Source organism: Vombatus ursinus, unplaced genomic scaffold (genome assembly GCF_900497805.2).
Source record: "Vombatus ursinus unplaced genomic scaffold, bare-nosed wombat genome assembly UNPS02012319.1, whole genome shotgun sequence".
Classification (NCBI taxonomy): Eukaryota; Metazoa; Chordata; class Mammalia; order Diprotodontia; family Vombatidae; genus Vombatus; species Vombatus ursinus.
In genome coordinates this window covers 553,092-580,105 of record NW_020952097.1, presented here as the reverse complement: position 1 = coordinate 580,105, position 27,014 = coordinate 553,092, and the positions used below count along the sequence as shown (strand labels likewise).

Below are 27,014 nucleotides of genomic sequence, written 5' to 3'. Positions count from 1 at the left end.
AGTATAGAAAAAAGGGTAGAGAATTTTAAGTCTCAAGAAGTCTAATGGGTATGAATTAAATTCTAGCACTTCATTCCAGTGTGTGGAATTAGGAGATTTAAAGGGGAGGGGAATAAGTATTTACATGGTGCTTACTATACGCCAAGTATTGTGCTAAGCTCTTTACAATTATCATCTCAGTTGATCTTTATAAGAACCCTGTGAGGTGGATGCTATTATCCCCATTTTACAGCTGAGGAAATTGAGACTGAGAGGTTAAGCGACTTATTCAGGGATCATGCACTAGTGTCTGAGGCTGGATTTGAACTCAGGTCATCTTGACTCCAGATAGAGGGTAGAGTCTTTATTCTGGGAGACCAGTGGGACAAGATAGGATACTACTTACTTAGCCCCACACACATTTCCCGCCCCCCCTCTTCCAAGGAAGAGAGATTAGATGTGGGTTATGTGGACTTGGAAAGAAGAAAAGAGGAAGAGAAAGCACTGTCCAAGGAACCCAAGAGCCCCTAATAACTTGGCTCAGACACCATCTGTGAGCTGGAGTGATTGTGTTAATGCACCCTGGGTTATAAGGGCTGGGGCCAGCCCAAGCAGAATGCTCTGGTGTGAATGAACCCTAGGCCACCACTTACAATTATTTCTCAAGGAAGTGGTGAAGGAAAAGCATTCTCATGTAACCCTGAGACAGGTCCCCTCCCAATCCCTACCCCACCAAGCTGGAAGAAAGGGGGGAAATGAGCAGTTTATTCTAGGGTGCTACCCCACAATTCAGGGATCCTAGCCCCGTAAACCATGGTCCCAGCCCTGGGTCTCAATCTACAGCAGAGTGGGATGGACCAAGAGCCCTGGGTTTAGGCGTGCAGAAAGCGGTTGAAGGCATTGTAGGCAGACTCCAGATCAAACAGCATCTGTCGGACCTGAGAATCATCCAGCTCATCTGCAGCTGACATACCACTCAAGGTCTGGAGCCTGTGGGAAGAGAGAAAGGTCACTGGGAGGAGCTATTCCCACAAGAGCTCAGAAACTAGACTTTCCCCCTCTGAAGCTCTTAACACTACAGAGGTGTTAAAAGCTGTCCAGTTTTTCTGTTCTTCAGGATGCTGCCACTTGGAGATTCTCAGATGACTCTCCCACAGAGAGTTCAGTCCCCTTTCCCAATGACCCACCACTTCCAGGCCATCTCCCAGGGGACACTCACCACTGGCTGACTTTCTGTCGACCCTCAAAGTCAGGAGGTAAGTGGCTCATGCGGTTCATGGTCTCCATTAATTCTCGAAGATCAGGCTGGATCTGAAGTTCATATTTCAGATTCAGGGAGGATTACCCTTCCTTCCTTCCCATTCCCACCCAACCACTGAAGCTTTTTCTAACATGTACAGCACTCAGCTCACAGTCTGTCTTGCAGAAGACAGAGTGCCCTACAGAGCCAGGCACTCCCTAAATAAGAGCATTCCCTTCTATCACATTCACTCTGAATGTCCCCCTACAGACACCTCACCTCATCCATGGCACGAATTTCCAGTCGGAGTTTATCCATCACAGTGATAAAGAGCTGGGGAGAGAACACAAACTTCAGGCACAGGCCTTCTAGCCCTAACTCTTGACAGAAACTTCAGGGTATTTGAGGGAGGGCAGAGTTGTCCTCTCCCTAATATTAAAAACAAAGGGGCAAGATGATGCCCCAAACATCTTGCTTCCTTCAAAAGTACGTTTTGACTTTACCATCTGTTAACTTACTTTTTCCCCAACTTGTTTACATTTTCAGCCAATATTTCTTTTTGCTGGCATCTAAACTTGTTTCTTTCAAGTTTCAAGGGATGCCCCCTTGTTATGCATTTAACATGGTGCCTCTGCACACCTTTCATAAGCAGAGCTTGATTTGATCCCCTTTGTCTTCCCAGATCAGAGCCCTTGTCTTTTTAGTCTGTCCTTCTGGAGCACCTTCTCACGCTGGTCCCCAGTGCCCTTCTCAGGGCACTGTCCACCTCTGATACTAGGTCTTGTGAAGTAGAAGGACGGTAAGACTTTGAACTTGGAAGAAACCTTAGAGATGATCTAGTTCAACCTTTCTTATTTTATACAGTGGGAAACTGTGGCCCGAAAATGCTAGAATGACTTGAACAAGTCTCTAATACAGGGAGTTACGTGGCAAAACAAAGATTGGAATTGAAAGTCTCCTGACTTTCAATTTACTGCTATTTCTTGCCGGCAGGGACATACCAAGCTTCCCACATCTACAACTTTTCTGCTCAATGGTTTTCACAAGGCAAAGAAATTTTGTTTTATTTCCACATCCCTATCGATGCTCAGTTTTCTGTAGAGCCATCTGGTCATACCTACACATTCAGCTGTTGACTGGGAGTTCTCCAGTGATTCCTGGGTCCCTTTTCTTGCTTTGTAACCAATGGTTGAGACCATCACCTTATAAATATTGGGTGTCCCCAAAATACATTAGGTTCACTTCATTTCCAAATTAGCTATTTGGAAACTAAACAATGTTCTCCTATAGAAATAATGTCATGGACTACATTGTGGCTGGATTTCCAGTAGTTGCGATGTCTTTCTTTTTCCTTTTCAGTTGTGCCTGACCCTTCGTGACCCCATTTAGGGTTTTCCAGGCAAAGATACTAGAGTGGTTTGCCATTTCCTTCTTCAGCTCATTTTACAGATGAGGAAACTGCGGCAGGCAGGGCTAAGTGACTTGCCCAGGTGTCACCCACATAGTAAATGTCTGAGGCCAGATTTGAACTCAGAAAGATGAATCTTCCTGACTCTAGGCCCCGAACTCTATCCACTGTGCCACCTAGCTGCCCTACAAAAGTCTGATTATACACAAAGGGAAGCTGCTCCTCAAGTTTATACACTTAGCTTTAGGCCTCTGCCCCGGGAGTGAGCTAATCTGAATGGTGACTAATGGCCTGAAAACTCACCTCATCCCAACCCATCTAGCACGTGCCAGGTCATGCTTCTTCATGTGCCACCCAGCTGGGCTGGATTTCAGGACCTGCTCAGATTGGGCTTCTTCCTAATATGTCCTGCAGCACGTGCACCTTGTCCCCACTTCCAATTCCCCATTCTACTCTCACAACATTGCTTATGTGTCCCCTTCACGGTATGTACACCATCACTGCCCTGACAGGTCTTTCTGTCTCTATAATCCCTGCTTCAAACTGTCTTTCATATGCTGCTAGGCTCATCGTCTACATGAAGAGATCTGGTCAAGTCAGTCTTTTGATCAAAAATCTCCAGGGCCTTCTGACTGTCTACAAAGTACAGTTCTAACTCTCAATTTTTCACCTTCTCTTGGTCATCTAGCTCAATCCCCTTTTGTAGATGATGAAATTGACACCTGGTGAGATCAATAACCTGCCCAAGATAACTCGCCAGCGTTGGAATTTGAACCCAATCCTCAGATTCTGGACGCTGTCCTCTTGCCACTGCCAGACACGACCACACCTCACCCCAAAGGTGCTTCACTATTTAGTGACCTAGCAGTTTTCCTCACCTGGGTTTAGGAGCGTGAGCACCATCGAGCTTACAGAATTACTGAATGGGAAGGTACCTCAGAGACCATCCAGTCCAGCACACACCTGAACAAAAATCCTTCCTATATCATTTGTGAAAAAAGGCCATTCATGACTTTACAATTCTTGAGTGAGGGAGAATTCATTACCTTCTGAAGCAGCCCATCTAATTTCAAATAGCTCGAATTGTTATTTTTTCTTACATCCGGCCTAACTTCAACTCTGTTACTTTTATATGCTGTTCACAGCTTAGCTTTCTGAAACCAAGCAGGACAAGCCTAATTCTGCTTCCTTCAATAGTTCGAAGACAGCTACCGTGCCCTTACTAAGTCTTCTTCCCCACAGGTCAAACATTCCCAGGTCTTTCAATCGATCTTTGTAGAACATGAAAATCAAGGCCCCTCCTTATTCTGGAGGACCTCCTTTGGAAGAATCGCCGATCAACACCCCTTCTAAAACGTGGCATCTAGCACTGAACAAAGCGCTGAAGATGCCTTCTGACCTGAGCAGAGCAGGAGAGGGACTCTGCCCTCTTTTACCTATACCTTAATTTCTACTGAATAAAGTATACTCTTCCAGAACATTATTTTAGTCTTGAGTCTCACTCGATCATGTCTCAGTGAGCCCTGTGTGGTCAAATTTATTTCCTTCCATCCCTATCTCTAGGCCTCCTTCTTTTGTGAATCCACACTTTGTGCCTCTGTAAACAGATATGAGGCCACAGGTCTTACTACTGGCTCCTTTCCTAGAATGTCTCCCTTGTATCTGAAGGAGGTACTTCTATTTGTTATTCTTCTTTCTACATCGTAGTCCTTCCCTCTGGGCTCTAGTTGGTGGCTGCATGTAGCAAGTTTTCTACCTCCCCCTTTCTTCTATAAGACACCAAGCAAATATATTATTATCAGCCCTAGTAAGGTCCACTCCATTCCTGGGCAGGAGCCTGTTATTCCTAAATTTGTCCAGAAATCTAAATCCCTCTTTCAGACACCATCAGCTTAAACAAATGTTTACGTCCTAAATCTGCCTTTTCTCCTTTCCATTTATTGGTGATTGCGATGGAAAATAAAATGTCTTCAGTTTCTTGCACATGACTTCAGTTACATCTTGACATGTCTTAAAAGGTTCTTTTGTCATGTCTTGGACATAGCAGACCTTTTGAGTCTTGTTATCAGGTCAACAAACAGTTGTTTCAATACCTCTCATTAGGAAATCAGCAAAGGTCACTATTTATCTTTTCTTTCCTGGATCCTTACTGGAATATCTCTTACCTGGCAGCAGCATGCTTGGATCCAATCATCATTCCTTAAAAGGAGAAACAGCTGCTTCCTCCTTTGAGGAACCAGTGTTCTCCTCTTTCAGAAAAGTTTTATATCTATTACTTAGATTCAAATGATTCTTCTTCCCTTTTTCTTCTGTGTCATAGTCTTCTACCCTCCCTCTTCAGATCCCCTTTAGTTTTCATATTGAAATCCTTCTATTTTTTAAGAACACTTCCTTCTCCATGATAGCCTGAAGAATGGAGAAAAGCTCTTCCAGTTTCTTCATTTTCCCTTTTAGAAGAAAGATCAACCTGCACTTTGAATAGAAGTCACTTGGCCATGGTAGAAATATAGGTACTACATATGCTATGTGGGGCACTGAAAAATTCTTCCTGCTCTCTATAGTAACTAAAAGTTAGAACATCAATCTTCTGTTGGTCTTGCTAATGTTTCTCCCACCAGTCCTAAAGTACAATTCTTCTTGCTTCACTTTGATGTTAGGACACAAATAGGACTGAGGAGCTAAAACCAGAATGACCTTTCTGAGGGGGTAGGACTTACCGAGACAATGTCAGCAATACATCGGTTGAGGTTGCCCTTGTCGTCCTTGATGGTGATTGGTCGGTCCTCCTTGATTCTCTCCATTGCTAGTGGGCAATCAAGCTGCCAGGGGAGTAAGGAGAGTAGAGGTTACATAACATATCTGAAGATAGCCCTAATACCCAGGGGGGAAAGTCCATCCACTTGGAAAGAAAGATCAGAGTAGGAGCAAGGGTCAAAGCACCCTGGGTACTCTCATCAGGTTGGCTGACTCACACGGAACTTTCGGCAGAACTCATCAATGGAACTGATTTCTGAGCCTTGCACCTGCTTGAAGGCAGCTTTGTACTGGACCAGAAGTCGGGAACAGGCTGCTGTGTACCTGTGGAGAAGTAAGCCTCAGCATGGGCCATGACCTCAACCTTCAACTAAGACAAAGACATATGTCAGGCTCTCTGGGATCAGAGTCCAACCCAGGGTAGGGAGGGGCTTGGGTCTTAAAGGTCAAGTAGGAACTTGGAACTCAAGGAGACTAAGGGAAAAAGAACTTATGCCAAGGGAAGATCTGTGCCAGGTAAGAGAAATGCCTGGTTCACAGATGAAATGAATCTTAGCATCCATCCAGTCTAACTCCCTCATATAACAAAAGAAAAAGCTAAACTTCAGATAAGTGATTTGCCTGAGGTTATACAACCAGCACCACCTAGTAGGTAGCAGAGCCAGGATTTAAACCCAGATTTCACATCTTTAAGACTCCAATGCCTATACTCCCTTATTAAACCTACAAGCTTACATATTTCATATTCATGTTATCACATACTGTTTTGTAATGTCATTATTTATATGGCAGGAAGAACATCAGATTTGGAGTCATAATATGTGTTCAAATTCTGACTTTGCTACTTAACTTTATGATCCTGAACAAGATGTTTAACTCTGGGCCTCGGTCTCCTCGTCTATAACTTGGGAATCAAAAGAACTATTTCACAGACTATCTATTTCATAGAATTGTTGTGAAGATCAAATGAAATAAAACATGTAAAGCACTATATAGATACCAGTCATCATTATTTTTATCCCCTACTAGACTATTCTCCACTGAAGAAAGGGATCAAGTCATTCACCCATTCAATCAACAATAAGTACAGATGATGCAAAGAAATAAGACACGATCCCTGCCCTTATGAAGCTTCTGGTCTAACAGTGCTAACCGTAACAGACAAACCTACATGCTACAAAAACAAGTGTTGTATGAGATCTGACCAGGAATATCAAAGATGATGTCAAGAAAGAGGTGGTACTTGAATTGCGCTTTAAAGAATCAGTATTCACAGGCTCATAAATTTAGAACTGAAAAGCACTTTACAAGCCATCTAGTCTAACCCTCAAACTTTATTTATTTATTTATTTGGCTAGGCCATGGGGTTAAGTGACTTGCCCAGGGTCACACAGCTAGTGAGTGTTTTGTGTCTGAGGCCGGATTTGAACTCAAGTCCTCCTGAGTCCAGGGCTGGTGCTCCATTCACTGGGCCACCTAGCTGCCCCTAACCCTCAAATTTTTTAGAGAAAACTAAGGCTCAAAGGACTTACATGTCTTAACTATGGTTATATAGATATTAAGTGACAAAGCTGGAATTTGAACCTAGCACCTCCAATAATGTCTCCACTGTAGCACACTGCCTGATACACTTTTCTTCTTTGTATTCTCTTCAACATAGGTTAGCCTCATAACAGAAGCTCAAAAATCATATACCCTGGAAACTTAAAGAGTTGGGAAGAAACTTAAAGGTCCAGCCTTTCAGCATGTGCAGCAAACATCAATGTTTGTTGACTTAAATGGATGAAAGCATATACCTAGCGCATTATCTTGCACATAGCAGAATCTTAACAGCTACTTATAAAATTAGAATGCAACTAAAAGAACACTGAACCAGGAGTTAGGAGCTCTGAGTTCTACTCCCTATTTTGTCACTGACTTGGTGTCTGACTTTGGCGAGGCCCTCTCGGGGTCTTAGTTTCCCCCACCTATGACAGTGAGGAAGTGACCATTAAGGTCCCTTCTGTTCCTAAATGTTTTAGAATTATATGAAAATAATGGAAACAAATTAATAAAAATAAAAAGTGGACAAGTTTTGGAATTTAGTTGGAAAATCAGACTGTAACCCTGGGATAGTTTACAGTTAGCAACGTTTCCACAGCAGATGTTCTATCACAGAACTTCTGAATATCCAAAAAACCATAAAGAATATCTAGAAACCAATTGAGATGTCAAAGGGCCTTTCTTCCTTCCCTTCCTTTCCTCCCCTCAACAGTATCCCTTCCTTAAGGACACTCACTCATTAGGGGTGACACAGTCCTTGATGTATGCTTTCTCCAGGGCTTGCATCGTCTTCACCACAGCAAACAATTCTGCCATGTTGTCATATCTGAGGGCATGGGCCTGGTTAGTCAAGCTGTAAGTTCCCAGGTATAGCACAGAGAATGTACCCCACCCTTCCCCTGGGCACGGCCATGGCTCTGGCTCCAGCCACCCTCCACTCACTGTCCTCTATGAGCTACCCTTGCCAGCAATGCTGAATGTGTCAGAAATGCTCATAGATCTGGGAGTAATGGCAAGCACACAGAATCAAGTGAACAAGGGTCAGGGGATGGGTGATTTTCTTGACATTTCGATACCACCCAACTCAAGGAATAGAGCTCAGCCAGTTACAGTCAGATCCACCTAGTGCCTAGATAGCCCTAGGCTACAATGGCCTCAAGGCTGAAACCATGCATGCCAAGACCCCCAGCAATTAAGCTGGAGGTGACCAATAGAAGGGAAGGCTGTAGTGCAGAGGTCTACCAGATGGCCTGGGACCCTCCCCATCCCCACCCACATTCACAGAGGGAAAAAGGCTGGTCCTCTTTGGGACTCACTTCTCTCTTTCCCGGGCATTCTTGTACAGCTTTACTTCCTGCAAGAGAGAAAAGAGAGCCTTCTTAAGGTCAGGTACGTGCAAAGAGGCAAGCCCTGGGCCCCATATCATCTCGGCCTTCTGGGAAACATGTAAACTGCAGGTAAAAAGAATCACTGCTAGGCCTGTTCGTGTCTTCCTCCCAAAAAATGGAAATGATGGAACTGGGGAGAAGGTAGCCCAGAAAGAATCCCACCAACACGGAGGTAGAGCTCACCTCATATAGCTCTGGTTTATTCCCAGGGGCTGAAAACAGAGAAGAAGATTCTGGATGAAGACATTAGCGGGGGGGGGGGGGGGGGGCAGGTACCTGGTCCTCCCTAAACTTACAGTCTCTGCCCGCCCGCTGCCCGTGCTCTTTAAGTAGGTGTCCCTTAGATAAATCAATACGAGCCTCTGGCTGGTCACCTTTCACACCAGTTCCCTCGATCTACTGGCTCTCCTGGGACCCCTGAACAGCAGAAGAGGGTCGGGGACAGCCCAGTCCTAATGCAAGTGTGGACAGACCCTCCCTCACCCCCGGCCCGCCCCCTCCTTCGGCCTGGGCTCCCGGCGCCCCCTGCCGGCGGTGGCCGTGTTTCCTCCCAACTCCCTCGGCCTCTCTCCGAGGGCTCCCCGGCCTGCCCCCCGCGTTAGAACGGCAAGGCGGGGCGGGGACACTCACCTCCCATCCCAGGGGTGGCTGGGATCCCGTGAAACATGCTCGACGGTGGCGCCCGGGTCCTCGTCTGTGGTCGCGAAGCTGAAACAGGGCGGGGCAGAGGAGAGGGGGAGAGCCGCGGCTGCCGCCAGGCCTTCTCTTGGGAGTGGGCTCAGGGGCGGCCGAGACCCTAGATCCTGGGGCTCGCCTTGGGGGTGGGGGTGGGGTTGTCGGTCTCCCGCTGGGATCTACTCTCGGCACCTAGGGATCGTTCTTCTCAGGGCTGCTCGATCCAAGATGGCGCCAGCCAAGGGTCTCTCGGACGATCGATGTTTCGGCGCTCGTCCGCGTACGCCGGGCATCCTGCGCTTGCGCAGATCCTCGAGGTGCTCGGGAAAAGACGAGCCTCCCAAGCCCCGCCCCTCAGACAGGTCTAAGGTATCCTAGGCTCACCTGAGTAGAGCTCCTAGATCCGGGGCGAAGCTGAAAGGGGCCAAGGGTGGCGACCAGTTGCATTGACGGCTCTCTGGGGTCCATCATTTTTGCTTCCAAGCACAGATCTGAGTCAGCCCCGGTCCTGTAACTGACTTTTGTCTCCCGTATTTAACTCTGGGCTAATTCTACGGGAGAGGGCTTTAGTTTCCTCCAAAAAAAAAAAAACAAAAAACAAAAAACTCCATCCCTGGCCTCGACCGCCATGCCCACAGCAAATGAAAAAGGAAATCGGGCCTTTTGATTGATTCAGTGTAAAACGGGACTATGGGCAAATTCCTTCTAACACTACATCTAGACTCCTCAAAACCATTTCGAAAGCTTTAGAGGGTCTCTAGCAACCCAAGAACAGGAGGCGAGTAACAACTGTCTGTGTTGGGGAGTGTGAATTTTACTTTGGTCTAGTCTAGGAGTTAAATGATGGAGAAGCCAAGATAAAGGGGAAGATAGTTTTGTTGTTATAGCTGTCTTAATGGTTATTTTGTGATGAAACATGGAGTCGCCTGTGAAGAGCTTGTTTTTCCTGAAGGCAGGGAAATACAGTGAGAAAAAGAAGAGAATACTTATTTATTCAACTATTATAATCTTTCTTGCCCAAAGAGGATTCTTGCCTGAAGCCTGACATCTTGAACAAACTAAAGCCGGCAACCATGTTCTCAGTTGTCATGCACAGTTACGGTGAGGACTGAGGGAATATGTAAATAATTACACCTATTATTGATTTCATTGTTAGCAAATTATATATTGTTAACTTTAATATTTACTAAAACCTAGGAGATCAAGGGATTTGATATATAAAGAAATGAGTACCTACTAGTGGGAAAGGTTTCTCAGTTGTATTAAATATTTGGTGAACTGGGATGGGGAACTGAGCTTAAATGGATTTAGAGATGTTGAAATTTTATTAATGAGGAAATATATAAACAAACTTAGAATTACCCTAGAAGCCCAGGATGAGATTAAATATGGGAAGAAGTCAAGTAGCAGGCTGAAGGGTCATTTCCCTAATCCTATTACAATCCTATAAACTACTTGGGCAACTGAAGCTTTTCTGTCCCTCTCCTAAGTGACCAGAGAGATTTGGGTCCTAGAAATACACCAGTTCCCCAAAAGGCCTTCACTGTGATTGCTTCAAATAGGGCAGTGAGATGAGGAAAGGCAATGAACAGCTGAGACAGAGAACAGCGATGTATAAATAAAACAAGTAGCAGTGATTTATTGAGGATTTTAAAAGTCTCAATCCATGGGTAAGCTTATTGGAGTTTGTAAGGTCCATAAATGGAAGTAGAGGAAGGAGAAATGAAGGGTTGCTGCTGCTCAGTGGCATCCAAAGAAAAGTTTGTGGTGGTGGCTCAGTATGAAGGAGGCAGGACCCTTCTTGCAGGCCAACTGCTGGCCTAAGGCTTGATGGTCAGTAGGTCTCAGTTTGCTGCAGCACAGCTGTAATTCTCGAAGCTGTGAGGTGATTTTCTCCCATGTGCACCTGCCCAAGGGTCCTTCGATGGAGCATCCTATAAAGAGGGAAAGATACAGGAAAAGCTTTGTGTAGAATATATCCAAGACACTAACAATTATGAGTCTATAGAATAGGAAGCCCAGGTACCACATGATTAAATAAAAATACAAGTTCATAATATTTTTTCCCATGGCCTCAGTGTTCCTTGTAGCTATAAAATAACAGCACAGCTGGAGAGCTGAAAGGGAATTTGGAAGCCATTTAGTCTAACCTCCTCATTTCATAGATGAGAAAACAGGTCCAGATGTCCTAAGGTCTCTTCTAGCTCTAAATCCTATGACATTCTGTGACCTATGGCATTTAACCTGTTTCTTCAACTGTGAAGTGAGGGTACCATCACCATCTGCCCTGTCCCCCAAAGGATGGCTGGGAGGATGAAGTGGCTATATAAATCACTATAGAAATGTAAATGACTGCTATTAGCTCTGGTTATGGACTCAGGTGGTTAAAGCACAGTGTTAATGAGGCCAATGAAGGATTTCCCCAGAGAGCAATTAGCTTTGGGGAAAAGCAGTACAGTATAGTGAAAAAAGCACCAGACTTGAATCAGGAGAATCTTGGGTTTGAGTTCCAGCCTCCAGCATCATGTGCCTGCTTAACCTCCCTAAGCCTGTTATCTCATCAGAAACACAGGGATACTGCTACTTGGACTGCCTACTTCATAGCCCTTTGGTGGGGAAAACTTTTTCTAACTTTAAAATGTTATAGTGAGCAGTAGAATACCAAGAATACTTCTGGCCCAAGTCCTGGGCCCTAGAATTTTGCCAATGGTCTAACAAAAAGATGCCCTCGTTCATGGGGAGGAGGAAGAGAATGCATATAGAAGGCTCAAAGGAAGACCATCTCTATGGCTGGAAAGAAAAGTAGGTATGTTACTAGGAGTGGTTCAAACCGGGACTGATTAGTTCTGGTGTGGAGAGGACAGCTTCTGAATGCCACTGCTAGTCAGTTTCCTAAAAAAGCCCAGAGTAGAGAGGCTAGTAAATGTTAATTAAAAAATAAACAAAAAGTCAGTGCTGGCCTACTTCAGAGCATGGAGTTCAGAGGATCAAATAAGAGATGGAAAGGCCTTTAGAGGATATCTAGTCCAACCCTCTCATTTTATAGATGAGTAAACTGAGGTCAGTAGAGGTTAAGTGATTTGCGCAAGGGTCACACAGTCTGTAAATTTATCCAAAACAATATCCAGTCCCCATTGCAATGTGAAGGAGTGCCTTCTTCCAATACTCCTGAAAGGTAAGTAGTGCAAAGATTTCATCCCTGCTTCACAAATGAGGACATTGAATAGGAAAGGGGCTTTAACTAGTCTAATAATGATTAATAAGTGGTAGATCCCAGAATTCCAACCTAGTTTTTCTTATTTCAATTTCAGTGTTCTTTCCACTACATCAGACTAAGGCACTGGATGTGTCTGGCTACAATGTAAATAGTAGCCATCAAACTTAGTCATTAAAACCAAATACACATGAATCTCCTTGATAGGGCCACTTTGATACAGATTGCTTGTTGAGAGCCAACTGTTGGAGAGGGAGAATCCCAAGCCAGGAGGATTACCCAGAATGGGGAGGCTAGGGTCAAGGACTGAGAAAAGGAGAAGCCCGAGCAGCCAAGGGAGCACAGGAGCACCCCAAGGGGGCAGTGCTACAAAAAGGGAGGGAAACAATCTTAGGATGACTTTACAGTTTTGCCAAGAACTGAAGCTCAGCAGGCAAGCCCTGCTTAGGACAGAACATGTGGAGTGGCAAGGACTAAGGCTGCTTAATTTGGCTTTCCATGGCAATTGTTATTTCTGTTACTTCAATGGTAACTTCAATTTCCTATTCTATTTGAATTCATAGTTTAGCAGTAGACTAGAAAAGGCAAACTCAAAACCACGATACAAATATCTTCTCAGAAGCTATGTCAATTGTCCATTCTGACAAAAAACCTCAGTGATTTTGTGGAAGCCTAGATGGTTCCATATGCAAAGACCAGATGAAAAGGATGCAATGGAGAAATGGGAAGGATTGTATAAAGAGAGTCACATCAGAAGGACAAAGGAAAATTAAACATTATTCAGCACTTATTATGTGCAAGGCCCAGCTTTTCTCTCTATTACAAAGGACAAGAGGTAGAGAGCAGGAAACAAGACCATTAATTAATTCATTACAAATTAATTGTAAATTAATCCATTACAAAAAAATCCATTACACCTAGTTCAGCTGTCTGGAGCCAAGCACAACTCACCATTCACTGACTTCAATGTGAAAGTCCCGCTATTACCTGAAGACAGATACACTGTTCCCTCACTCTCTTCTCTCCAAGCTAAACATTCCTGCTTACTTCAAATGATTCTCAAAAGAATGATCTTGAGGCCCTTCACTATCCTGGCTTTCCTACTTTCCAATGTGGTATTCAGAGCTTAACATTAATATTCCAGATATGGTCTGATCAAAGCAGAGTACAGTGGGACTGTTGCTGTCTGGTTTTGGATACCTTTCTTTTTTTTTTTTCTTTTTGCTAGGCAATGGGGTTAAGTGACTTGCCCAGGGTCACAGAGCTAGTAAGTGTTACGTGTCTGAGGCCAGGTCCTCCTGAATCCAGGGCTGGTGCTCTATCCACTGAGCCACCTGGCTGCCCCCTGGACACCTTTCTTAATGCGTTAAGATTGTCTTGTCTTACCTTTTCTAGCTGCCATAACATACTGTTGACTCATACTGGATTTGCAGTGAGATCTTTTATTTCAGAACTTCTTCATAGCCATGCCTTCCTCCTCTCTTATTTGTGAGGATGATTTTTTAACCCACTTGGGATACACTTGTATGTTTACATTTATCCCAATTAAATTCCATCTTATTATATTCAGTCCAGTGTTCTAGCCTGTCACTATCTTTTTGGATCCCGATTCTGTCAACCAACCTGTTAGTTATTCCTCCCAGTTTTGAAAAGGAAAGACTAAAATGGATCCTGAACACAGCTGTGCAGATGGCAGGGGCTTACCTTCTTAGTCACCTCTTCTTTTTTTTGGGGGGGGGGGGGTTGTTTTGCTTTTGCTTAGTTAGCCGAGGTTAAGTGACTTGCCCAGGGTCACACAGCTAGTAAGTGTAAAGTGTCTGAGGCCAGTTCGTTTTTTTTCCCCCCCTTAAGTGAGGTCCTGTGGCTGGGATGAGATCACAGATCTCCAATTAATCCTGGGCTAACTGCCTTGGTTCACATATAATTTTAATACTTCTTAAAACAAAAGCTGCTAATGGATCAATTAGAAGTATCACACATGGCTAAGGAATCCAAATTTAGTGAGGCAATGATTAGTAGGTATCTCAAGAATTAATGGCAGAGATTCCTAACTGGGAACATCCCCCTCCCCAACTAGGCTTCACAGGAAGAAGAGTATAATGCCAGGGATTTTTAATGCTATCTATAGTTGATAAGATAATTTCTAAGGACAATGGAACCACTCAGTAGGAAGGTGGCTGATTAAAAGAGGGCCATGAATGGTTACCAGGTGACCTACTTGGACAGTAAATAACTGGCTGAATGATCCTAAGGAGGCAATTTCCCAAAGTTTGGTTCCCAATCCTAAATCCCTTCTCCCAGGACAGGAAGATGATAAGGAAGAATCTGCTAAAGCAAGGAGCTTAGAAACTTTGAAGACCAGTGCTCTCAGAATCAAAGTCAGAGTATGAATCATTCCAGATGGGTCCAGTCAAATGGAAATGCTGCTTCTTCCTCACAAAGGTCATAAGAAGGGATGCTAGGTCTTACCTTTCAGATTCAACAGAAGGCCAAGTTCCAAAAGTTAAAAGATAGGGATTGTGGCCCACCACCCACCCAGATACCACATATTTCCTTCCTCTGAATCTTCCGATAGCTCTCAGAACAGGTTTTCTACATATTAAGTATTTAATACATGGCATTTTCCTCACTTTTTTGATCATAAAATGGCATTATATCCATGTTTCTGTCCAGCTGAGAACTGAGACATAAAATAGCTCAACTGAATTGACTTGAGGTTAGGGGTGAAAAGTCAGGATGACCAAAATTCTCACCTGAAAGACCAAGGAAGTCAAGGCCAGAATTTCTTTCCTGAAGAGTTGACAAGATCTCTTCCAGGCTGGCACAGCTAATGTTAGGGTTGGCAGTCAAATCCAGTGAGATTAATGAGGGACAGATAGGAAGACATCTAGAAGAATAAGACAAAAGGAAACTGGGGTATAGGTCCAGAAGGAAAGGGATAAGGAAGAAACTGGTACCCAACAAACATTTGCCCCTCGTGGTCACCCCCACTACTAGGGATAGTCTTTTCCCATTCAATTCAACAAACATTAAGTATACTGTGGCACAAGGACCTTAAGATAAAATGATTAAAATAATACCCAGGCAAAAAAATTCGTTTTAGGTCACTCCTTGGAAATAGAGTATGGATAGACAAGCCCCATCACACCAAATGTATTTGAAATTCAAGATGATAAAGGAAGCTTCACTTTGTCCCCTTAAATGACCTCAAAGAGAGGTGGAATGGGAGTCTGCCCAATACAGCACAGTTAAAGAGAAAAGCTACTGGCTCCTAAGAGTAACTGTTGAGTCATATAGCTGTCCAAGTGACCATAAAGAGGAAAGCTTTCCCTAGTCCTGGTCTCGATGTCTCCTTGAACCTCTGTGCTGTAACTAAAGTATTCTGTCATGTGGCCTGTGTAAATAGAAATGTTTATAGGTGTTAATGTGTAATGACTAACAGGAGAGTGGACCAAAAATAGAGTGGCAAGACTGAAGGGCACTAGGCCCCAGGTAAACAGATGAAAGAAATGAAACGGGGCTAAGGAGTCTAAAGAATGAAATAGGGTTTGGACTGAGGATGAAAAGCAAGGTAAAACAAAGAAGAGAACTTGGGATAGTCAAGTAAAAATAGGGGAGAGTGTGGGCTAGGAATAGGTTAGACTTGGGTGACAAGACCAAGGCATCTAGAACCATGAAATCATTAACCATCCTAAACCAGACAAGGCTGGACTGGCCCTGTGACTGCCACACTGGATTAACTCTTATCTTCATGTTTGTGGTAAAGGACTTTTTGTGTATTCAAGATGCCTGGTCTGAGAACCTGTTTGCTGTTAATGTTTGAATGCTGAGAGGGACACTGTAGGAAGCAAATAAGTTGGACTGTGTTTTCTGGACTATGCCCTTGCCTTGGGTGGTGTGATACTAAAAACAGGCAGTTGAGTGTTTGTCCCAGAGGCCTTGGATCCCATGTTACCTGCTCAGATCTCTTACAGCTTCATCACTCAGGTAGTTGCCAGACAGGGTCAGATGTGTCAGAACACAGCCTTCCTAGACACAAACAGCAGGGACTCAAGATAGCACAAAGGAAGGGAGAGGAACACCAAAAGGTTTGTAACACATGCCCCAGAGTCAAAGTCAGATGAGGACTGATTAAATTAGCATGCCTGGACAGGAGAGGTCAAGTCCTTGAAGTTTAAAAACTTATGACCTAGGGAGCTTGAGTGAGCCCTTTTCCCTAACCACCACCTAGCACTGCACTACCACCTCAGGACAGGATATAGAACTCTAGGCCCCTCAGACAAAGCCACCTCTGGAAGTGGATTTGCCATGTAGAATTCTGAAAGACCACTGAACTTAGGAGTCATAGAAGAACATTAGGAAAAAGCAATCAGCATAGTTTGATACAGTTGTGTCAGCAAGAGTTTCAGCCTTGGAAACCTGGGACAGCCTAGAGAGCTGGGAGAACAAGAAGAGAATGTGGAAGTGTTTTCAGATTAACTAATGTTAAATGTTAAAGCCCCTTTGAGCTTAAGCCTTTCATCATACTATCAAATGAGGTAATATTTGTAAAGTGTTTAGCACAGTTTCTGGCACATAATACGTACTTAATAAATGCTTGTATTCCCCCCGTCCCTTCATACCTAGTTGTCCCTCTTCTCAGGAGTGCCTAAACTCCTTGGGAGAAGGTAGAAAACATGACTTCTCATTTTTGTACTGAGATTTGACAAATTGTTCTGTGAAGTTTGGATTCAGTCAGAGAGCGGCACTGGAGGACCTAGAGGGCCATATGTGGCCTCGAGGTAGCAGATTCCCTGCCCCTGTTCAAAGCCTACAAAAATATGACAAATGCAAGTTGCAGTAATACTGTCCTTTCCTTTTCAAACTCAGATAGAGGAAGCCTTAGTACTCTGAACCCTCTTTTTTCTCTTCTGTCCTAGTGAATCAACAAGTCAAAAAGTATTAAGTGACTATTATGTGACAGGCACTGTGCTGAAGATACAAATAAAGGTACTCATCAAAAAACCAAAACCAAAAATTTGCTAGTCCCTATCCTGTCTGTTTTCTCCTTCCCCCACCCCAAGGGGCTCTACTGCATACCTGTGTCAGATATTTGATCATAGGCTCCATGAATCCTGAGCTGTTCCTGGTGGCCACCACCGAGCCAAGCTCCAGCTGAGCTAGGATACGATAAGGCACACACTGAAGAACCCGAGCAAGGGCTGGGACACCCAGTGTGTTATAGGACAGAGAGAATATCTTCAGGTGCCGGGCACCTGTACTTCAAGGAAGACATATTCAAAGAGTGGTGTTAAAAACTATACTCAGAGCAAGAGATTCAAAGTTTTGTACAAAGTGGTACTCAGGACCAAGGGGTGACTAAACTGATCCTACTATCTTCCCAATCCTAAAAGCCACACTATCTGCTACTCTTGAAATGGCTCACCAACCTGTTCCAATCTGTGTATCTCCCACTCCAAAATTCCATGGGGAATTCTCAAGGCTCAGATAGTTCTTCCAGTTCTAGCTTACCTCCTCTAGGAACTTTTTCTGGAGAAATCGTATACCACAACCAAGGTACTGGTTCCTTCTCAAAATTTATAATCATATGCAAAGTATGCTCTGCTTTTAAGCAAACCTGATATATGAAAAGGTAATTTAGTCCAACCTCGTGGAGGGATCTTCTTCTCAACATACCTTATCTAGATTATGTTATGGGAGAGGGAGACACACACCCGGTAAAGTCAGCTAAACCATGGTGTCAAATAAAACCTATTAACATTATCTATGTTCTATTGTATTTTTATTTATTTTGTCAATTATTTTCCAATTATATATTAATCTAGCACTGGGGAACGTTGCCTGCCATATATTTGGCACCTCTGAGCTAAACAATGGATTTGAAATCAAAGGACCTGGGTCTGAGTCCCAGTTTTGCTACTATCTGTGTGACCTTGAGCAATTGACTTGATCTAAAATTACTTCTTCCTCTGCATGTGCACTAAAAGGCCACTAATGTTCCTCACAGTTCTATATTCAATAATACTATGTGGTCATCCAACCTCTGAGTGAACTACTCTATAGCTAGAGAACCTCTCAAGGTAGCCCTCTCTACTTTTGGGAAGCAGTAATTATTTAAAAATTGTTAGACAGCCTTTGCCCTGGCTGCCTCCCTCAACTAGAATCCATTCATTCTTTAGCTCTGCTGCATAAAATCCCTCTCCCCTCAAGCACCACCTTCTCCAAGAACTCTTTATTGATACTTCCAACTGTTCATGTCCTCCCTCTCCCACTTTCCATTTCTTCTATTTTTCTTCTGTACCTATTTATATAGGTACTTGTTCTCTCCCTGTTCACATGTAAGCTCCTTGAGAGTAGGGATTGTTCATTTATTTGTATTGATATCCCCAGTGCCTCACACAATGCCTGGCACACAGTAAGAGCTTAGTAAATGCTTGCTGATGGAAAGATTCCTCTGGGTTTTGGAGCTGCCAGCTCACCCTGCATGGCGCTGTCCATGGTGTGCTGATGGTTCCGCAGGAAGTTCGAGCTGAAACCACAAGCCTGCAGGCGCAGAGTGCTGAGAGCAGGGCAGGCCTGTAGGAGGGAAGCCAGGGCCTGGGCACAGCCATCTCCCAAAGGATTCATGCTTAAATTTAGTTCTTCTAGATTCTACAAGATAAGTGGATAGCAGAGAGGAGAGACAGGAGCTAAGAGAAGAGCTTTCTTAGAACGAAGTCCCTCATGAGGCATAGGCTTGCTTTTTCTGGCCTGGTGCAGAGGGGTATGGGAGCCAAAACGTCGTCTTCTCCTACAAGACCTAGGTCTTCTAAGGGTAAGGGTCCTGTTTACCGATTAGACAAGGGGTTCTCTTAGGAAGGAGGCTCTTAAACTGAATGCCATATGAAAGCAGTAAAACCCATTAGACTCCCCCAGCCTTCTGGAGTGTGGCCCATGTCTTTCCTAACAAACTGAAGGTTGCTAGGAAATAGGGATTATGTCTGCTCTCCTCTTGGGGTTTGACCAGGGTACAACCTGGTACTCTCTTTCCTTTAGTTTCCAGTAAGTGTTCAGAAGGAGGCTAAGTACCCAACAGCCACTCTATGATCATGACTTCCATTGGCAAAAGAGGCAACATGATGCAGTAGCATGATTGCTGGGTTTGGAGTCAAGAGATCTGGGTTCAAATCTCAGCTTTAACACTTACTAGCTGTGCAACACTGGGCATGTTTCACTTTCCTTCTCTATGCCTCAGTTTCCACATTTGTAAAACAGGACAATAAAATATGCACTACACTCAGGTCATACAGTTGTCATGTGAAGAATGTGCTGTAGAAATATGACCTATGCTTGTTACTTATCTCCACTGACTAAATACTATTGTGGATGCTGATGGATACCATAACTGCCTTTCAAAGGCTTTCATTCCAAGATGACCAGGACAGACCATTAGAATACCAACTTTAGCTCCATTCCTCAAATAGGAAAGCCTTACCTGGAAGGTGTTGTGGTTTGGGAGGCCAGTAGCAAGGTGGCGTAGGCCATCAGTACCCAGGTGGTTAGATGAGAGATCAAGGATGGTCAAGCCAGGCATGGTGCTAATAGTGGCTAGCAACTCCACAGCTGTATTGTCCCCAAACCGATTCCCTACCAGGTGTAGCTCCCGGAGTGATGTGTGCAGCTTTAGGGCACGAAGCAACGGCTTGAGTTGGGCTGGACGCAGGGCAAGGGAGCAGGCACTGAATGAGGAGCCTGAGCCCTGCTGTTCCAGAGCCTGGAGAACTAGTTGGTTCTCAGCTAATGGAGAAAGGGAGGAGATTCACATCATAACATCTGGGGTACAGTAGGTGAGAAGAGAACAGACTCCTACTGCTGCTTAGTTGGCACTTATCATCTCAGTTTATAATAGCCATAGTTTATATCCATTATTTATAAAATCTTAGTACTGCTCTGGAGTCTTTAAGAAACGGAGGAACCAGGGTGAGCCAAATAAGGCCAAGTACAAGCTGAGTTGTGTGTTTCCTATTCTTCTCACTTTCACTTTCAAGCACCAACTTTCTCTGCCAGGCCTCTAGCTAAGAATCTGACAGTAATATGATGTAAAGCATTTCATAGATACCAGTTTCCTCATTTGTAAAATGAGATGATTAGAATATATGACTTCTAAGAGCCCTTCTAGCTTTAAATCTGATTCTATAATCCCTTCCAGATATACTTCCCCCGTTAGGATCATACCTATGAGACTATAAATTCATAAGTAACATTCTCAACTTCCACATCCTGTGCCCAAGGCATGTAGTGAGCCTCTATCAGAGAATCAAAATGGAAAAATCTTGCAGTTTGAAATAACTTCAGAAGTAATCTAGTCTAATTTGGTCCATAAGAGAGAGCCCCTCTAAAACATACCGAAAGCAAGAATCTAGCTAATACTTGAAGAATTACAGATAATCAGAGTTGAGACTTCAGAGGCCATTTAATCCAACCAATATCTGAATGAGAAATCCCTCTACAATAAATACCTGTTAGTAAGCACAAAAAATACAAAATAATTACTATAGAATTATCAGGGGAGCAATTTTATATATTTGCCTCAGGAACAAAATTAGCTAGTTCAGCCTCTGTATCTCTCCAAAAAGGGCATTCAGTCTTTGCTCTAAGACCTCCTATGAGGGAGAAGCCATTACCTCCCAATGCAATACATTCCACTTTGGGATAACTCTAATATGTTAGGAAGTTTTTACTCACATTGGTTCTAAATTTGTCTCTTTGTCACTTTTACTTATTATTCTAGTTCTGCCCTCTGGGAACAAGACTATTTCTTTTTCCATTCTCCAAAAGCCAAGATAAGATTTCCCCTCTTCAAAATCTCCAAATCCTTTTGATTTATTAGATTAATGATGTAAACAGACAACAGGTTCTCTCTTCTGTTTTCCAGTCACCTATCCATCCTCATCCTCACTGACTACTTATACTACTGCCTCTCACATATTCCTGGAAGGCAGCTTTGTAGAGTAGTAAAGACTGTAATGTCATTTACACTTAGCTTCCCAGTTCACAGTACAGTTGGCTTATTTGAGATGAAACCCAATTTAATTTCTCATGCCAACCTGTAATATATTGAAACCATGATGGGGAAAATCATGATGTGGAAGGGATAACTGTAGTCAGTTTGGGCCAACTAGAATATAGGTCCCTTTTTGGTAGTTTTGAGAAAGGGAGCTCAAACTGACATTCCAGGAATAATGGCCAACACAGACATGAGGCTAGTCCAGGAAAACTGCCCAAAGGGGTTTGGATGGCCTCATACAAAATCTAAAGTAAAAGTGTTTCTGCCCATTTGGTTTAAAGGCTATTTCATATTTTGCTCTCTCTCTTCTCCTACACATTCCTATAGGGAATACTAAAAATCTACAAAAAGGGTCCTTAACTACCCATTCTATTAAGTTAAATTCCTTGACCTGGCATTCAAGGTCTCCTATATTCTGGCCTTAACCTACTTTTCCAGCCTTATCTGCTATTATGCCTCAACATGCCTCCCTTGCCCCCAGTTCAATCAGGCTGGTTTCTAATACACGATATTCACTCTTCCCAGCCTGTAGCAGCTTTACTTCCCTTACCTCTGCTTTTCAGTTCCCTTTTATGGGTTGTCTTACCCATATCAGAATGTAAACTGAGGGCAGGGACTGTCATTCTGCCTGTAACTGTATTCCCAACTTAGGGATTGGCACAAACACTTGGTGACTTGATTTGTTGACTGGTTGCTCACCACCCTCCACCCTCTAACCCATCCAAATCCTATGGGCCCTTCAAGGTCTGCTCCCTAATGGAAGCCTCCCCACCTTGCACCTACCTGGAGTGCGCGCGCGCACACACACACACACACACACACACACACACACACACACACTGTCTTCTCTGAACATTTGTTACACTTAAGAGTTGGCACTGTACCACTGAGCACTTGGTCAGATCTTGTGTTGTTCTCTATTTCATGTATGACTGCTCTCTTCCCAACCAGATTGTAAGTTGCCTGAGAAGCTATGCAGCGGTAGGGAACCTGCAGTCTCGAGGCCACATGTGGCCGTCTAGGGCCTCAAGTGCAGCCCTTTGACTGAATCCAAACTTCACAGACCAAATCCCTTTAATAAAAGGATTTGTTCTGTAAAACTTAGATTCTGTCAAAAGACTGAACCCAAGGACCTAGAAGGCCGTAGGTTCCCCACCCCTATGCTACAGCTTTCCCTTTTCTATGCCCTCCACCCCCTTGCTGAGTTCAGAACAATTACTACAACAGGTACAGTAGAAGAGGGCTGGGTCTCTAGAAATAGGACCCTTGTGGGGATCCCAGTTCCCACTGGATTACCTGGGTGGTATTGGCAAATCATTTCTCTTCTCTGATTTTTCTTATGTGTATTATGAGGGGGCTGAAATAGATAAGTCTTTAAAGTTTTTTCCAGTTCTAAATTGAAACTATATAATTTGTCTGAGGGATCCCTATATCTCCTCTCCACACCCCCTTTGCCTCCCAACACTTGTATAAAGGGTTTCAAGGGACCAAACAGCCAAGGAATTGAATCTGCCTGATCTCCATAAGTTAGAAAAGTACCCCTTCACACCCTAGGGCTGACTTCCTTCCTCTGAACAGAAGCCAAGGATCTCCATGAGGGATGGGTGGAGAAGTGAAGTATAAACAATATTGATACAGTGATAATAGGAAAGTAGAGCTTAAGCAATAGTCAAACGCTTGAGCCTCCACGGCAGCAGCCAGAGCCTTTGTTCCTGCCCTGTCTTTCACAAATCAGTGAGGCCTCACTAAATAGCTCCCACTAGCTAACTTTCCATCACCTTCCTCACTCCCTGCCCCTAGCAGTAAATGTAGCTAAGGAGACTCCACCATTTCGGCCATTAAATAGGAGTCCTAGGTACTCCTGGTTGGCCTCCTGCTGACTCCTTACCTTCCCTCAGGCTTTGACAAACCTTTCGGTATCGGTCAGTCAAGGGTGTTAGGTCACAGGAGATCACTTCAGCCAGCACCTGAAACAGAGGTGATTTGTCAGTTCATAGTCCCTATGCTGTTAGGGGAACTCCTTCTAGGTATGTGTGTAGAGGGAAAAGAATGCTCCAAGTCATTTGAAGAATAAGCAGGCTTTTCCAACCTCTCTTACCTCCTCATTGCTCTGCAGGACATCAGTGATCAGGTCTTCAGGGGCCAGCAGGGCCCCTTCTTTTTTCAAGGTAAGCCAGGTTAGCAGCCCACATGTCTGGTAGTATCTCTGAGATGCCTGGTCTGCCAGCCATGACACAGGGTGCCTTTCACTGCCACCAGGGAAGAATAGATAAGGCATCTATGGAATCACTGTCCCTCCCCTCTCCAGGATCCACACTGCCCTCTGAGGTGGGAATAATATAAATCCTTCAATAGGGGATCTGCAGAAACTGCAGTTTTCAGCAAATCTACTGAATTATGTGCTCAAAACAAGGGAATGAGGACCCAAACTCAACTTCGATCATTCCTTTAGTCTCTGCTCCTTCAACCCTTACAAATCCTACTTCTCTATTCTGCCAATATTCACCTACAGAAACTAGAAGTGATTCCTCCCATACTAGCCTGTTTCCCCCCAAAATGGAAAGGGCAGTGCTAACAGTTTATAGAATGAAATTCACCTGGGAGCCAGAAGACTTCGGTTCTCTTCTTTATTCAGCTGCACATGACGTTAGGCAAGTCACCTCATCTTTATCACCTGAGGTCTATCTCCTTCTCTATTAAAGGGACTGATCCTGCATCTGGCCCTTGGAGACATTTTCTGTCACGGTCTCTCTTCATCTTGTCAGGACTACTAGTCATCTTTCCTTTTTTTAGGGATTCCCAAGTGCCAAATACCTCAGCGTGGCACCTGATCCCTTCATAGGCTTCCTCTACCTAGTCAACCATACTTCCTATCATCCCAGGAAAAACCTATCTGCTCCAGCCAGGTTGGCTTTTTCATCGTCCCACCCCAGGTTCACTCCAGCCCATCTTCTCCTTTCCAATTCTACCATTCTTCAGCGCCAACCCACATCCTGCTTCCTCCAAAACTGCTTCCTAATGAGAGAGTAAGCTCCCCAAAGATAAGGACCATTTCTGCTATTCCTTTGGTACCTCCAAGAAAGACTTGAGCACAAAGCGGGTGCCCAGTAAATACCTGACCTGAAATGAATGATAAGAAGCTTAGGGGAAAAGCAGACAGGGGGGCTGACTCCTTACCTCTGGGGAACTGGAATAAGGAAGACATTATCCTGTACCCGAACCCGGACCCGGATGGGTAGGGGCGCAGCTGAACACTGTGGGAAGGAGGGAAAGGAAAGTTAGGGCAAATGAGGTTTCGGGTTAACACCTCCCAAGTCTGTCCTGGAGAAAGGCCCCTAATGCTCCCAGAGATATGGACTCAGAGCGTGCAGTTACCTTGAGGATGGCATCTTGTTTGGCCTATACCTGAACAATAATCCCTTTTATAAAATTCCTAGTGACCAATCATCTAGCTTCTGCTGGAGGACCATCAGTGACAAGGAACTAACTCCCAAGGTGACTCATTTTACTTTTGGGTACTCTAAATGTTAGGAAGTTTTTATCCAGCATCCCTTGGTATAGTGTTTGTCTTGCCTCCTCCCATGCTCAGGGGATGTTCCCAAGGTCAGAGATTATCTACCCCAATCTCTCCCCAAGAACTCCTGGCTCACTCACTGGCAGGTATCCCGCTGAGGGGCTCTCTTCACTGGCACCTGAAACCCTGGAGACACAGGGGTTTTCTTCTGTCAAGTTACTGCTCCCACTGGTTCTGCCCAGCACTCTCCTGTCCACAATGCGAGTGAGTCGGCTCTGTCGGGAACGTGGCTTAGAACTTGGGCAGATAGTTCCACCACCACTATCTGGGCCAGATGTGCAATCTGATTCGTGGTCTGGGAGACAGTGGCTCCTCTTGCGACGGACACAGTGGGACTCTATATCATCCTCCAGCCAGTCTCCACCCAAATACTCTTCCTCAGGAATGAGGGCTGCCTGGGCCACAGGTGTCTCACTTGGCCCTTTTGCTATGGTCTTGAATGGACGCCGGGCCTGGGCACTGCCCACACCACGGATAGCTGCATGATACACAGCCCGGCTGGCAGATGCCACATCTGAGTCTGTCCTCTCAGGGGAGCACAGTGTTGCTCCTTCTCCCCGCTGCCCCAAGTTGAGGAGTCTTGGCCTCTTCTTAACTGGCTGGAATGGGACCAAATCATCATCCCCTTCAGAGTTACTGGCCTCATCTCCAACATAACTCTGTGGCCTGGTGATACCCAGTCCTTGTTCTGGGGAGGTTAAGGGCTTGTTAAGGGACCTGTTCTGAAGAAGGGGATGCTGGGCCTCTGATATGGCCAGGAAATGGGAAGACCCGAGGGGGCTGGAAGAGGGGGAAGTCTCAGGGTCAAACAGAGGATTGGTCTGGATGGTTTGGGGAGTAGGACAGCCTTGGGATGCTGCAGGAGGAAAGAAAAATAGTTGTGAGAAGTCAAGGCTGGCCTCCCCCACAACCTATCCCATGGGCCTATAAAAGGTATAGGAATAGATTTGTATTTATGTATTTATTATTTCATTGATAAAGAGAACTCTCAGATAAAGAAACTTTTTCTACCAATGCAAGTTGGCATCTTCTCTGCAATTTATACTCTTAAAGAGCTGTTTGGAACACTGAGAAATTAATCGACTGCTCAGGGTCACACACATAGTGGGTGTCAGAGTGTGAGCTTGAAACAGTTTCACCTTTCTGGCTTTGGGGACAAGCAGAATCTACTCAGGGACCCAGTTGTATTCAGGATCTATCTATGACTGAGGTGGTGAGGTTCCCTGAGCTCCAGAGGAGGGTCCCCACTCTCTCCAAAAAAGTGTCCCTAGCTCCATGGGAGTGAGCTGTGCATGCTGAAATAAAGAGACACAGAGAACCCCCAGGAAATACCCTGGGGGAGGGCTACCCTGCTCACCTTGGCCCACTGAAGCTCTCCCATGCAGTTTTTCTACAGCTGTTTGCTGCAGCAGTTTTTCCATAGCTTGGGCTTTCTGACGTGTTTCCTGATCCAAGTCCCTGCCATAGAGTTTCAACCACTGCCGGAGGGTCTCTCGGGGGCTGTGACCCTATAGAGATGATAAAGGCAAATATCAGTCCTTTGTCTTAAATATCATAGTTGCTTGAACCCTGGGGTGCCAGAGAAGAACCCTCAGTTCTCACTCTTCTACCACCTTTCCCACAGATGCCCTCACTTCCACATCATGAGTGACCTCCCTGTTTGTAAAGGAGAGCTGCACTCTAGATTCCTCTCCCTGTAACACTATATCCCACAATAGAAGCAAAGGAGCCTACCCTCCCCACCCCAACTCCCCTTACCTTGCTGTTTTTTGCAGTGACTGATGCTCCCCTCTCTATTAGCAGCTCAGCCACCTCAAAATGGCCACAGTTGAGGGCATCATGAAGAGGAGTGATACCCTCACAGCCTGGGCCCCCAGGATCATCCACTGCAGCACCATGGTCCAGCAGGAATCGAACAATCTCTAAAGGCCCCAGAGCACCCGGCCAAGAATAGTCACTAGCTGATCAGAAGTCCCCAGAAGCTGATCACTAAGTCCCCAGTTCAGATCCTCAATATGAGTTTCAGGTTCCCCTCCTCTCAGTTCACTCCCTCTCATCTATCTTGATTCTTTATTCACAGTTTTCTGCACTTCCCCTAGCCCAGACCTGTTTCCTCTCACCCCATCTTCTGCTCACCCAAACCCTCCCCCCTCACCTAAGTGGCCATGGTTGCAGGCTTCATGTAATGGGGTCC

General features: G+C 44.7%; 2 protein-coding genes across 3 annotated transcripts in view; both read right to left on the bottom strand.

Annotated features, from left to right (window-relative positions):
* Positions 1 to 723: 723 nt before the first annotated feature.
* On the bottom strand, positions 724 to 9,258 carry VPS28 (VPS28, ESCRT-I subunit). Of its 2 annotated transcripts, XM_027857685.1 has the most exons (9): positions 8,942 to 9,258; positions 8,495 to 8,523; positions 8,240 to 8,277; positions 7,660 to 7,749; positions 5,600 to 5,705; positions 5,345 to 5,446; positions 1,499 to 1,552; positions 1,199 to 1,290; positions 724 to 969 (listed from the first exon to the last, which is right to left on the bottom strand). In XM_027857685.1, exons 1-9 carry the CDS (start codon positions 8,976 to 8,978, stop codon positions 852 to 854), a joined length of 666 nt encoding a protein of 221 aa, XP_027713486.1. In that variant the 5' UTR covers positions 8,979 to 9,258; the 3' UTR covers positions 724 to 851. The 2 variants fall into 2 exon arrangements, with proteins under 2 accessions (XP_027713486.1, XP_027713487.1); XM_027857686.1 differs by lacking the exon at positions 8,495 to 8,523 and having other exon boundaries at positions 8,942 to 9,257.
* A 1,341-nt stretch (positions 9,259 to 10,599) lies between these two features.
* TONSL (tonsoku like, DNA repair protein) overlaps positions 10,600 to 27,014 on the bottom strand; it is a 32,375-nt gene continuing 15,960 nt past the window's right edge. The window contains exons 14-26 of the mRNA XM_027857703.1: positions 26,976 to 27,006; positions 26,579 to 26,742; positions 26,178 to 26,328; positions 24,901 to 25,676; positions 24,424 to 24,500; positions 23,345 to 23,495; positions 23,135 to 23,213; positions 19,675 to 19,976; positions 18,680 to 18,851; positions 17,280 to 17,455; positions 16,156 to 16,229; positions 14,954 to 15,087; positions 10,600 to 10,920 (exon numbers count right to left, since the gene is read on the bottom strand). Coding sequence (XP_027713504.1) covers positions 10,727 to 10,920; positions 14,954 to 15,087; positions 16,156 to 16,229; positions 17,280 to 17,455; positions 18,680 to 18,851; positions 19,675 to 19,976; positions 23,135 to 23,213; positions 23,345 to 23,495; positions 24,424 to 24,500; positions 24,901 to 25,676; positions 26,178 to 26,328; positions 26,579 to 26,742; positions 26,976 to 27,006 — 2,481 coding nt within the window. The 3' untranslated portion in view covers positions 10,600 to 10,726. The remainder of the gene's footprint in view (positions 10,921 to 14,953; positions 15,088 to 16,155; positions 16,230 to 17,279; positions 17,456 to 18,679; positions 18,852 to 19,674; positions 19,977 to 23,134; positions 23,214 to 23,344; positions 23,496 to 24,423; positions 24,501 to 24,900; positions 25,677 to 26,177; positions 26,329 to 26,578; positions 26,743 to 26,975; positions 27,007 to 27,014) is intronic.